General features: G+C 57.5%; 1 protein-coding gene across 1 annotated transcript in view; it reads right to left on the bottom strand.

The window, feature by feature from the left end:
• The window catches only part of AGRN (agrin), a gene marked incomplete at both ends in the record, with an annotated part of 134,723 nt that overhangs the window by 25,240 nt on the left and 96,206 nt on the right, over positions 1-13,277 (bottom strand). The window contains 8 exons of the mRNA XM_082493355.1: positions 276-419; positions 2,544-2,708; positions 4,642-4,755; positions 5,120-5,225; positions 5,394-5,539; positions 7,111-7,311; positions 8,518-8,712; positions 11,178-11,399. Of these exons, the coding sequence (XP_082349481.1) occupies positions 276-419; positions 2,544-2,708; positions 4,642-4,755; positions 5,120-5,225; positions 5,394-5,539; positions 7,111-7,311; positions 8,518-8,712; positions 11,178-11,399 (1,293 nt within the window). The remainder of the gene's footprint in view (positions 1-275; positions 420-2,543; positions 2,709-4,641; positions 4,756-5,119; positions 5,226-5,393; positions 5,540-7,110; positions 7,312-8,517; positions 8,713-11,177; positions 11,400-13,277) is intronic.

Below are 13,277 nucleotides of genomic sequence, written 5' to 3'. Positions count from 1 at the left end.
CCCCTCTCTCCTCCCAGTGGGTTTTAGCTCTCCCAGGGACTCGCCAGAGCAGTTCAGACCAGTAGACAAGACACTTTCAGCAAGCAAAGGAACAGTCCCCCGTGCCATGCACGAGTGCCTGGGTACCAGGAACCCAGCCAGGAATGGAGGCCAGGGCCCCCTTCCCCCGAGCGCAAGCACGCAGGGTGGGGGGATGCATTTCTTTCACGAGTCCATGTGCCGCCCTGCAGCAGTACCCGAGCACCCCTTTCTCCGTGCCCCGTGCAATGCCTCACCTTTCTCACAGCCGGTCATGCCCAGCTTGCTGCCATTGGGGCACTGGTTGCATTTCATGCCAGTGATACCAGTCTTGCAGGAGCACAGCCCAGTCATCTGCTCACAGTCATCACGCACTGAGCCCACCGGGTCGCAGTTACAGGCTGGGCAAGAAGGGAAAAAAGACAGCGTTTTGCCGGTGGATTTGCGGAGCCAACAGTAGACTCACACAGGTCCACCAGCAATCCAAGAGAAGAGCAAGAAGGGTCCAGGGGTGGACCATAACGCTGACTGCTACCCTGTAGGTACCGACCCCACGCCAGTGGCAGGAACCTGCCTCCACCCGCCACCCTCTGACCATGGTCCTTCGGCTCGTGATCCCACCTCTGCCCCGCAGACCCATATTCCCATCAGCACTAAAGATTTACGTTCACCCATCCCAGGAGACCTCCTGCCTCTCCCCGGTGCAGGATAAAGGAGAGGCATGGTAGAAGAGAGAGTGGCCACTGGTGTCTGTTTAGTTTGAGGGGTCAGAGGGTTTTACCTACCGACGCTTGTGATTCTGCTTTTAGAGTGAGACCCCACTCTGATTTAAAGACTACAGGTGAGAGCGAATGAAGTACAGACTTGGGAAGACATTTCAGCGGTGTGATGCCTTTGCTGTTATAAAGATGACATCCTATTTCCAATTTCAGCTTTGCGGCTCTGACCTGCACCTACTGCATCCTGACGTGTCAGCGTTTAGACAAGCGCTCCTTGGGGAGAGGAACCCAGGAGTTTGCCCGCCTGTCCTCTCTCCGAAGCACAAAGCATCCTTCCTACCCTTCACCTGCACAATGGTGTCTCCAGATGGAGCTTGCTACCTCTGAGCAGGACACTTGGTCTCAGTCCCTCGGCCGGGACCTTAGGTCAGGAGGGAGCCTGAGACGTACCTACCGCTCAGCAAAGAGCTATCTGTGATTTCAGCGAGAGATGGGTAGAACCACATACTCCGTTGATTGCAATCCCCTCCCAATAACTCCGCTTCCCCCTGGCTGTTGTGGCCTCTGCCTAGTTGGCTCCTGATGGATTTCTTGGGGTGGGTCTCCACTGCAGCTTAAATAAACAGAGGGCTTTTTTTCCTCTTTGTTCACTGCTGTTTTCACATTGCTATTCCTGGAGGGGAAAAATACCTCCTCATTCCTTCCACTTCCAACCCATTCCTTCGCGCCTGCCTGCCCTGCCACGTGCAGGGACACCAGGGCTCTAGCAGCCCTGCGAGCAGGTCCATGGAAGGAGACACCATCTCCCAGCTAAGCTGCACCTTCAGGCCAGCCTGTCTCTCCTGCACAGAGCGAGTCACCAACCTCTGCAAACATAGCTGCTGGAGGTGACTTACAGCATCCCAGACTGGTCAGGGTTGGAAATGCCTTCTGGAGCTCCCCCAGTGCCACCCCCGTCCAGAGCAGGGGCACCTCCAGCAGTGGCACAGGACACGTCCAGGCGGGTTTGGGATGGCTCCAGAGGGGGAGACTCCCCCATCTCTGGGCAGCTGTGCCAGTACTCTGCCGCCCGCACAGGAGAGAAGTTCCTCCTCAGGTTGAGATGGAACTGCCTATGGTCAAGTTTGTGCCCATTCCCTCTTGTCCTGTCACTGGGCACCACTGAACAAAGCCTGTTCCCATCCCCCGGCACCGGCCCTTTGGGGATCTATAAGCATTGACAAGATCCCCCCTCAGTCTTCTCTTCTCCAGACTGAAAAGCCCCAACTCCCTCAGCCTTTCCTCATCAGAAAGATGCTCCAGTCCTCTCATCATCTTTGTAGCCCTCCGCTGGACCCTCTCCAGCAGTTCCCTCTCCTTCTTGACTCGGGGAGCCCCGAACTGGACACAGCGCTCCAGATGTGGCCTCCGCGGGGCAGAGCAGAGGGGGAGGATGACCTCCCTCCACCTGCTGGCCACACTCCTCTTGATGCCCCCCAGGATGCCATTGGCCTTTTTGGCCACCGGGGCACATTGCTGGCTCACGGGCATCCTGCTGTCCCACAGGACTCCCAGGTCCCTTTCCACAGAACTGCTCTCCAGGGGGTCAGCCCCCAACCCGTACTGGTGCAGGGGGTTATTCCTCCCCAGGTGCAGGACCCTCCACTCGCCCTTGTGGAATTTCATTACAACAGGACCAACATTAGGGCTCGTTGGTTTAAACGGCACGATACCCTGCCGTGCCTGGAGCCCCACGGGGCAGCCCGGGGAGCCGTGCCAGAAGAGAGACAGAGCGAGTTGCACGGGATGAGGGGTGACGGCACTCACGCGTGCAGCCGCTCTTGCTGTCGGTGACGATGCCGCGGAAATTCCAGAAGCCGGGCTCGCAGCGGTCGCACTTCAGCCCCCCCACGCCTGGCTTGCAGGAGCACTGCCCCGTTGCGGGGTCACAGGCTCCCCCGTAGGAGCCGTAGGGGTTGCACTGGCAGGTGCCTGCGAGCCAGAGAGACAGAGAATGTGAGGCTGAGTCCCTGCTGAGGAGGAGGGGGGCCGCGTCGGGGCGGAGGGACCGACTGCCGAGCCACCGAGCTGCAGGAACGCGGTCTCACGCCGGGCGGGAGGAGGTTTCACACCAGCTGCTCTCAACACTTCTCCTCTGCCCCAGCGACAGGGGGGAACTAAATCCCCAGGGATTAACCCACTTGCTTTGCTGTCATCAAGGACTCCTCTCTCATTAACATCAAAGGGGGAGGAAGCTATTAGAAGTTTATTATTAATTCATTAATTAGGAACCCGATGGAGGGAAATGATCCAAAGATAGACAAAGAGACGCTCCCGTTATCCACAGGGAGCTGTAGAAAGGGGACATGGGGCAGAGCTGGAGAGAAAGGGAGACCTCAGGAGCAGCAAGTAGGGTACATGTGCGCACCCCCAGCCTGCCAGAGGCAGGGAAATGGCATGTCCAGCCCAGGTGGCGATGGATAAATCTGCCCCAGGGGCTTCAAGCCGCTGGTTAAGTGGCAATTACCTCCTGATGTACACTTACTGCCAACACAGGGACACAGGTGGGACAGAAACTGGTGGGATATGGGATCCCAGTCAGCTGGGAAGCTGTGTCCATGGACTGGAGGGCGAGGGGCAGCACTTCATAGAATCCCAGAGTGGTGGGGGTTGGGAGGACCCTCTGGAGCTCCCCCAGTGCCACCCCCCGTCAGAGCAGGGGCACCTCCAGCAGTGGCACAGGACACGTTCCAGGCGGGTTTGGAATGGCTCCAGAGGGGGAGACTCCCCCCCCTCTCTGGGCAGCTGTGCCAGTGCTCTGCCGCCCGCACAGGAGAGAAGTCCCTCCTCAGCTTGAGATGGAACTGCCTATGCTCAAGTTTGTGCCCGTTCCCTCTTGTCCTGTCACTGGGCACCACTGAAAAAAGACTGCTCCCATCTACTTCTATCAGAGACACAGCGGAACATCACTCCCAAGGCGATGCCGCAAGCGAAACGCTTGTCTCCTCCCCAGCATCGCTCTGCCCGGCTTCTCCCTGCGCTGCCGGCCCCTCTTCCCACGCCCACCTCGGCCCGCAGCCTGCCCTGCGCACCCCCTGCCAGGAGACCTCTGGACAGTCTCGGAATGCTGCTGCTTTTTAAATTATATGGCACATTAAGCAGCACTACGTCCTCATCAAGCAGGCATTAGCCGGGCGCAAGCACGGCGTGAATCGTGTCTCCATGGGGTAATGTGTTTCCCTAACAGGCGGCCACAGCCTCAGCTGTTAAGAGTTTGCTAATGCCTTTCGAAATGTGCCTTCTGCTAAAGTGCTGACTCTGATAATTATTTAATAAATATTAATGAAACATTTGTCAGCTCAGTTTCCGGCACAGTGCCGTCACTGGTCCTGGGGTGGCCTGCAGAAGGTCCCGTAGGTGAACCCGAAAGCTCTGTTCCACCTCAACCTGCAGTGCAAGGACACAAGCGATATTTTTGTCACCCAGGCTGTTGAAAAGCTCTAAGCCTCCAGCAACGGGCTGAAGGCACAGAGGGCACGGTCTGGCCCTAGGGAAACCTTCTGGGGTGTCCAGCAGGGACTCAGCACCAGACGAGTTCTGAGCCACCATCCTGTCTTCCCGCATTTCAGAGGGGATTAGACCTGGAAGTTGACTCAGGGCTTTTGAAAGGACAAAAGCATCACTAGTGGGTGAAGCACGCGTGCACATCTCCACGCGTGCCCGCTGTGAGCCTGGAGCTGGGGATAAGCAGAGGCTTTTTGAGCCTGGGAGGTCACTAGTTAGCTAAGGAATGGGGAGGGTCCACCTTCCTTTATTTCCCCTGGTGTGAGACCCCAAGTCCTCCCTCCACTTGATCTCTCCCGCCTTCCAGCTGTCCTTGAAGGTCCTCCATGCTCTCCCAGCTGGGAATGCAATATTTACTTACTGGGGCATCCAGCTGCGCCCACTCCGAGCGCCAAAGTCATGTTGTCTGGGCAGCATCCATAGATGGTCTGGCTGCAGTGCACAACCAGGAGAGGTGGTGGGGTTGTGGCAAGGGCTGCAGAGGAAGGCAGAGAGGTACAGGTTATCTTCGGCACGTGAGCTGCCGCAGGGCTATATTGCCAATATATGGATCGAGCAGCTAGAATCATTCCTGCAAAACCACGTGGATCCTTGCAGAGACGCTGGGAACAGGTGATGAGGGGAGGTCCTACCCTTGGCCGGGGAAAGCACAGGGCATGAAACGGGAATGATGCAGCGGGGATCAGCAAACCAACACAGACACCGCTGTATCCGTAATGAGCGCTTCCTTGCTTAGCCCCAGGGAAAGCACATGTGTTACTGTAGGGCAGTAACTGGGGGGGACCAGCGCACACAGCTTGTGTCAGCCTGGGGGGGCTGGCTGCCTTCGGGGGACTCACCACGGCAAGCTCCTTGGCTAGTGACATAGAGATCCTGGCGTTTTTCACACCGTGTCTTCTTCAGCTCACACTCGTTGGTGTAGGTCACACCATCAGAACCACACACCTGCCAGGACAGGGATGGAAGCCGCTCAGGGCACTCCCCGGCACAAGGAGGCATGTTCCCTATCCATGGGATGCCCTCTCCTGCTCAGGAAGCATGCGGGAAGGCCACCAGGGAGAAGAGGGGAGGGGAGCGAGGACTGCAGCAGGCAGAACTGCTCAGCGCGCTTACCGGGTTGCGTGGCACCGTCAGGCAGGTGAAGTCACACACGCAGCGGTCATCCTCTGCATCCTCGTCCCACCAGCCCCCGTACTGCCGGCACCGGTCCTGTTCACACTCACTACCGTCGCCGGAGCCTGAGCCCCCTGAGCCACACTCTGCAGCGAAGGAGGACCACGGTGAGGAAGGGGTTCCCACCCAGCAGGGCAGAGTTAGGGGAAAGCAGAGGGGATGGGGCCAAAGCCCCCCCCCCCCCCCCGGGCAGGGGAAGCAGCCCACAGCAGCACATGCCCATCCAAATCACAGCAGATTTAACCTCTTCAGCAGAGGCAACCCCAGAATCCAGGGCCCGTATATTATTAGGATGCTTATGGCTGGATCTCAGAGAAGATCCCTCTCCCTTGGGGAAAGCAGGTTCTCCCACCGCTGTCACAAGACTGTGCTAAGCCTACATAATGAAAACTGCAAAGGGATGCTTCAGCAGGTGGCCTGAGGTCTCCCTCTCTACAGCATCACCGCAGGAGCAAAAGCAAGGAGCCTGTGGCTACCAGCACCCTGCAGGCTACCTGGAGATCAGACAGCTAATAGCCACGCACAGGAGAAAGGGCTGCCACTCGACTTAATGACAGCTTAACTCCATGCTTTGATCCGATTTATCCCCCTTCTCCTGCCCTCCCAAACACATAATGCACCAGGGAGACTGCTGCTGCTAATATAAACACGGAGGGCAGAGCAGAGGAAGGGATGGGGTTTGGGTTTGGTTTGAAGTTCAGTTAAGGCAGATACTCTTAACAATATATAAACTCTGTCCCCAGCCTGGCTGCCTCTCCACAACATGCTCAGGGCTCCAGCAGCAAGAGAGACATGTGGCTGATTTCAAAGGCTTCTTAAAGGGGAAAAGGGGGAGCAGGGAGGAAAACCTGGCCCTTTTTATTGAGTGATCAAAGGCTGGGATTTGGCATTACACAGAGAATTATTTAAGATCTTTTCCCAGAGGGACATCAACCTGAAATTCCCCAAGGAGGGCTGTGATCAAACACCATGTTATGTCTTCCCCTCTCCCGAAGCGCTGCCGTAGCACTGAAGTCCTTTCCAGCTAGACTACATGTGCAATGAGCCGGCGAATCTCAGCTCACCAGGTCAGCACATCAGAGCAGTGAGGTTTACGCGCCTCCTCTATTCGGACTCAGCCGGCATTAACCCACAGCTTTCCCCCTGCTGTGGGAAAGCTCAGCAGGTTCTTAGTTCTCAGCCTGGCCGAGCAAGGTACAGCCAGCCCCGCGACCTGCCCGGGCACTCAGTACCAAGTCAATAGTGGCCACAGGCCAGGCAGAGGGAAGCAAAGCGGCAGCCAGCCTCCCTGCCCCAGGAACCGCTCCGTTTCCCCCAGCCAAGACCCGCTGAAGTGTGAAATTAAAGCAGTGATAAGCTCCTTGCCCGGCCGATTAGGTGGCGTCACCTCTCATTACTGCCGGATACCGCAAGACAAAGGGGAAAGGGAGGTGGCAGGGATGCTGGGTGACAATGGCCGGCTGGCCAGGAGGAAAGAAGAGGGTTGTTGGCATGGGACCTGGTGTGCTGGGGACACTGGGGGTGTCCAGGGCACTATGCCTGAGCTCCACGCAGCGGGGCTCACGTGGTGGATGGACGAAGCAGAGCAGCAAGGGAAGAGCAGCCTCAGTCCTTCCTCACCCTTTCCCCCATGGCCCGAGGAAGGGCGGCAACCTACCGTCCTCGCACGGCCCCATCCTGGCAACCTCGATGCTCTTCTTCTGCTGGCAGGAGGCCACCTGCAGTTCGCACTGGTTGTCGTAGGTGAGGCCATCGCTGCCGCACACCTGAGCGAAGGGCTGTCTCTCGCAGCGCGGGCACACGCACTGCCCACCCAGGCACTTGCTGCCGAAGGAGCACACCGTGCTGCCGCAGGACTCTGTGGGGCGGGAGGGAGGGAGGGAGGAACCACAGTGAGGTGTCGTAGGGACCTTCGCAGCCAGCTGCCCGGTGTCACAGAGCTGGGGACCGCTAACGCCATGCCCTTAGGGGCAAGGAGAGAAGTCCTCCTTCCCCAGAGTGGTTTGTTATTGTTTATTTAAACCATGCAAAGACTCTGCAATGGCCAAGTGACAGTCCTGAGCATTTCTGATTCCCGTCAGCACCCACAGGTGTTGTGTCCGACAGCTTTTTCTAGGACACCAGTAAGAAAGCCCATTTACTCTCACGGTGATTTCAGCCTCCTCCTGCTCACAGCGCCCACGGAGCACCGAGAGTCATCTGTCACACTCAGTCGCTCTTCTTTCCCAAATTTAGAGAGGATCTCCATGCACAGCTCAGCCTCGGAACACAGACCCAGCTGGACAGGTTTTACGAGGCTCAAAGCATTGCTTTTACTGTAGTAGCGTTTGTCCTAATGAAGAACCCAGGCACGGCTTTTAATTCATTAATTCAGTAAGAAATTAGCACAGACAGTTGCCCGTGCCGGGGAGTGGGGATGAAACACACGAGCAAAGAAGAATTAACCCCAGGGGACGGAGGGAGGGGAAAGCTACTGAGATGAACTGGTTGATCAAATAGACCCTGGATGCTTTCAGTTCTGGTGGTAGCTATTAACATGTTTTTAGCCCAATTTCTTTGCTTGGCCCAGGCAAGTAACCAAGAGGGCAGATACCACCTATGATGCATAGCTGGGGCTGAAAAAGAGAAGCTGCTTGAGACACTCAAGATACCCACTTCTTGTGAAGCCAAAAGGGAAGACTATGCCAGAGAAGGTGAAAAGGCTCAGACACGGTCTCCAAGTGACCAGCCAGGATCGGCAGCCCAGGGCCAGGCTGCCGGGTGCCCCTGGGCTGTCATTCTGAAGCCAATATCCTCCTGGGAAGTTCCCCAAAATAAGCAATAAAAGCACCAGGAGGAGCGCTAGGGAGACCCTTCATACATCCCAACCCTGGGGTTTCTCAGGTGCCTCCAAGGGCTGGCAAACCCATGGGCTGCCAGTGCTAAAAATGACGGGTAAGCAGTGGATGGCCACAGCCAGGGCAGCTCAGCGGGGCCCGGGCAGCCGGTGGGGTTGAGCATCCGCTCTCCGAAATGCCACCAGCAGGAGCGAGCCGAGGGAAGAGAGGGACCTTGCCAGACTCACTGCAGTCTCCTTGGGCAGCCACCAAAATGTTCTTCTGCTGCGTGCACGCCCGGACGTGGAGCTCACACTCGCTGCCGTACGTGTTGCCATCTGTGCCGCACACGGGCTGAGAGGAGGGAACGCACTCCGTGGGGCACACGCACCGTCCCGTCTCCGCCTCGCAGATGGCCCCAAACTGGCACTTGCCACAACGGTCTGCGCAGGCCAAAAAAAAAAAAAAAAAAAAAGCAAAAGAGGTAGGTTAAAACAACAGGGCAGGAAGGCATCACTCTCTAATGAAGTGCTAGAGCAGAAATAAAACCCCACTGCGATATCCGCCCCCGGGTCGAGCCCCTGCAGATGCCGCAGCGTCGTCGGGAGCGGGAGCCGCCGGGCGCGGGAAGGAGCGGAGGCGAGGGCTGCGGGAGGAGGGAGAGTCAGGCTCGGGGGCAAAAAGGCAATAACTACTCGTAAAAGCCATCAGGGCCAGGAGTAACCGTGATGAAATGTCACCAGAGCTGTACGCCGTTACAGCTAAATAGGAGGCGGGAGAGAGAGCAGCGGCTGAGTGCAATTACAAGGAGTGATAAATCACTCCCAGCCTTGGGAGAAGGAGCGCAGCATCCCGGGCGGCAAGCGGGCGGTCTGCCGGGGGGGAGAGGCGGCAGGATCCACACGTGGCAAGGCGGGAGGAGGTGGTCGGCCGGGAAGGGGGATACTGTCCTCCCCCAGTTTATCAGGGTGCCAGCAGGGCTGGATGCGGGTATAACATAGCATCGATGTGGAGCGCCGTGCCACCTCCCCCAGCGGGATCCTCAGCCTGACACACACACACACACGCACACACACACGCACACGCACACACACACGCACACGCACATGCACACGCACACGCACAGCGCACGCGCACGCACACGCACAGCGCACGCACACGCACAGCGCACGCACACGCACAGCGCACGCAGGCAGGCTCGGGTCAGAAAAGACATTTATCTTGGTAATAACTCACTTGCAAAGGAGCTATCACTCCTTGCAGGAGAGACCGGACAGCACATCTCCTCGCTCCTGGGTATTTAGTGATTCAGGGCTTCGTTTTCCCCTTCTGACAAACACCCCTCTTCCCTCCTCTGCCATTCAACTCACGAGGAACTTGGCTCAAAGAGGGGTTTTTCTTCTTTTCCTTTCACACAGCAGCTGCCGCCTTTGCATGGGGGAGGGAAGATGCAACGAACCCCCCGCTCGGTTCGTGCAGACTGTTGGCCGGGAGGTTTCTATCGAGAGCCCCGAGGCCGCGGCCGGGCTCCGCAGGTCGGGAGAGGGGCTGCCCAAGGGCAGTCTGTGCGCAGACTCAAGCGCCCGTGTCCCGGTTTGAGCGACCCAGAATTAATTTCTCTTTCCGTAATTTTACTTTTCGGTAAGGTCTCTTCTAATGCTAGGGGAAAACTGCGTTTTTAGAAGGCTCTAGTGTCTGAATTTGTGAAAATATTTACTTTCTGGCCAGCTATGGTACACGGGTTTCAAGGTCTCAGTGTTTTCAAGCTCGCCATGTGTGAGGATGAGGAGGAGCAGGACCCGGATACTTGACCCAAGCTGCCCAACAGGGTTATTTCATACCATGAACATCACATTCAATATAAATTATAAAGTTTGCGGAGAAGTTTTTCCACTTCGTTGATGGCTGCAATGCTGAGAACTTTGTGCCCCGGTGCCGGAGCCCTGAGCGCTTCCCTTCCTCCCGAAGCCGCAGCGCTCCCAGTGTCTGACATTTGCTGTCACTGCTGGGAGTGCACAGCTTCCTATAGATCGAATGGGCTGAGGATAATTCTCGTATATTGGTATTAGGATCAATATTGGTTCTTTAGTGTTATTAACGTTAATTATTTAGTCACATTCTATTAAACCTGTTTATATTTCAGCCCTCAGGTTTCCTTGTTTTTCCTGATACCTCTTCCAGGGTAGGAAGGGATCATCAGGTAATAGAATAATTGTCTAAGCGACAATAAATTGTTGTGGGTTCTTCAAACCATAACAGCGTGTGCCCAACAGCAGATGTATTTGCATCCTTCACGGTTTCTCCCATAACTGCACAGAGATGGTACCAGTATTTTCTCGTGACCTGAATCCCACTGGGATCCCTGCTAAGCTGGGGGAGGGGGTCTTGCTTGTCTGGAAGAAAGGTCTTCCTTTTCCGGGCTGTCTCGAAGCCCTTACAGCTCAGGAGCACGTTCCCCAAGCAGGACCGCACAGCCCAGCTCAGTGGGGAAACGACCGTAAGGGACTGAGCCCGGTTTTGAGAGGGGCACTGCTATGCCACACCAGCCCCGGGTGGAAAACCAGGCACCAGCTCCTGATACCCAGCCTGAAGGTTAGGGGCCGAAAGACTGTATTTGGACAAAATCGCAATGAGCCTAACCCCACCTGACCATCCTGGTGGATTTTATCCCAGGAGAACCCGGCCAGCTCAGGATGTGTCTCTCTGAAAACACTTTCTCACTGGCAAAGCTGTGATGGCACAGAGAGCGCTCACAGATGGGACCGCACACGTGGTGGCAACCAAAGCACAAAGACACCCCAACGGCCCCATCTCCCCACGGCTGGGGCCACACTCATGGTTGCAAGCAAGCCCAGCCGTGGCCAGCAGCGGGAAGAAGAGGAGGAACCCCCCAGAGATCAGCTCTTACCGCAGGGCCCCTTGTGTTTCACTTTGATCTCCTTCTTGAGGACACAGGCCATGGAGTCGAGCTCGCAGGGGTTGCCATAGGTGCGGTTGTCGCTGCCGCACACGGGGTCGTAGCGGCCCTGGCACACCTGCTGGCACTCGCACACGGCCTCCTGGTTCTTCACCACGCACGTGGCCCCGAAGGTGCACTCCACGCTCAGGCACGGGCTGGGTGTCCCCAGGTCTGCAGAGGGGACAGGAGAGAAAGGCACGGGTCTCAGTCCGCGGTTCCCCCAGCTCCCCCGGGGCACTGTGCACAGCGAGGCATGCCAGCATCCCCAGCCGCAGCCCCGCGCCGGCCTCCCCCAAGCCGTGGCAAATGCACAGAGCTCCTGGCCTTGGCACCAGCCCAGCCCCTGCACCCTCCATGCCACCCCGACATGCCCAGCTCAGCATCTTCCCCATGCTCGGCAGAGGTTAGGGATGGGAAGCAGGCACAAGATCTTCTCCCCGCACGCCAGGAACAGGACTCCCGCCTCGTCTCCTCCATCCCAGCCAGAGGTGGGATCAGCCCCGCGGGTTTCCGCGCCAAACCCCCATGTCTGGGTCTCCCCAGCAGCTCCCAGCCAGCGTCAAGAACGAGCATCATGTGCCGAGGGAGGGCAACACAGAGTGAGGCCCCTCGTTGCCAGAAGGGGACCCGGCCCTTCTTTTCCCGGGAAGCAGCGGTGCCACGAGCCTGCCTGTGAAGTCGGATCTGAATGACCAGCTCTGTGGCAGAGGGAAAGGCAGGAGACAGCACAAAGCCCTCCTCCGTGTGGGTCTTGGTGCCTCCAGGACACTCGCTACATCGTCACGCAGTACCTGGCACTGGCTGCCAAACCTTCAATAGCCAAAAAGCTCACACAGGGGTAGTTCCCTTCACTGAGGTGCCACATCCTCAGGATCACACTGAACAGCTCATCCTAACACCCCCTGTGGTCCCACCCAGGAAGATCTGGCTGGAGAGGACACCTGCATGGACAACGCTCAGAGCCATACGGTTTAGTTTTAGGTAGTCGTGCGAAGAGCAGGGAGTTGGACTCAATGATCCTTACGGGTCCCTTCCAACTTCAGATATTCTACAATTTGGCTTCACACACAGCCCGTCTCTCTCCTCTCCCCAGCAGCTCCATCTCCCTTCCCCTCCTCGTGCAAGCTGGTGTTGGAAGGGCCAGGGAGCTGCTGGGCGGCAGGATGAAGAGACCTGGTGTCCTTGTTTCGGCCCAGTCCTCGGGCACGTGGCTCTAGGAGCAGAGCCCCGAGGCTCCCTGGGGATGGGAAATGCCCCGCAGCGTGGGCTGGAGGCTGAGAGGCAGCAGTCCCCTCTGCTCACTCACTGGAGCTGCTTAATCAAAGCCGGTCGAGCAAGTGCCATCTTCCCTGCAATATGCCCGGCGGTGACGACGAGGTGAGCAGCCAGCCCCGATGGTGACAGCAAAGAGAAAAGGCTGAGTCCCACTCCCTGGTACAGCTCTGCAACTGCTCGCAGGGAAAGCCGTGCGGTTCCCCCCGGTCCCCAGCCCGCTCCCTGAAGGCAGGCATGCTCCTCCAGGAATGGCCTCCACCATCCAGACGCCAAGACAGGCAGCTAAAAGGCAGGACCAGCCGTGCCACTGGGAACAGACCCAGCACTGCCCAACGACCCTTTCTTGTGACTCAAGAGAAAAGCCCTGAGGACCTGGGGCAAGGAAAGGACACAGGTTTAATCCGTGCTGAACACTGACGAGGACACGTGACAAAACAGATATGAGGAACAGACAACGCGGCCGAAGCGAGATGGATGCAACAGGCGGAGACAGCGCAGCCGCACCGACCCCAAACAGCGAGGCAAGCACAGAGCCGGAGGGCGGTGGGAAAGACAAAGCCCTGCGGAACCTGCTGGCGTGGCACGCAGTGGACAGGGGCAACAGGTCCATTTTTGTCCCCTGCTAGGACCACGGTGGCTTATCTACAGAGGAAGAGCAAGGCTCGACCCCCCAGGAGTCCGGCTGCGCGCTGGCAACCAGGGAGAAAACGGCCCCTAGCGTGGGCACAGGCAAGCCTGAATTTTGGAGTTGGCTCTTTGGGAAGCACCTTCCAA

This window comes from Vanellus vanellus, assembly GCF_965231255.1.
Source record: "Vanellus vanellus genome assembly, chromosome: 20".
Taxonomy (NCBI): Eukaryota; Metazoa; Chordata; class Aves; order Charadriiformes; family Charadriidae; genus Vanellus; species Vanellus vanellus.
The sequence above is the reverse complement of the archived record's forward strand: the minus strand, read 5'-3'. Positions and strand labels throughout refer to the sequence as shown.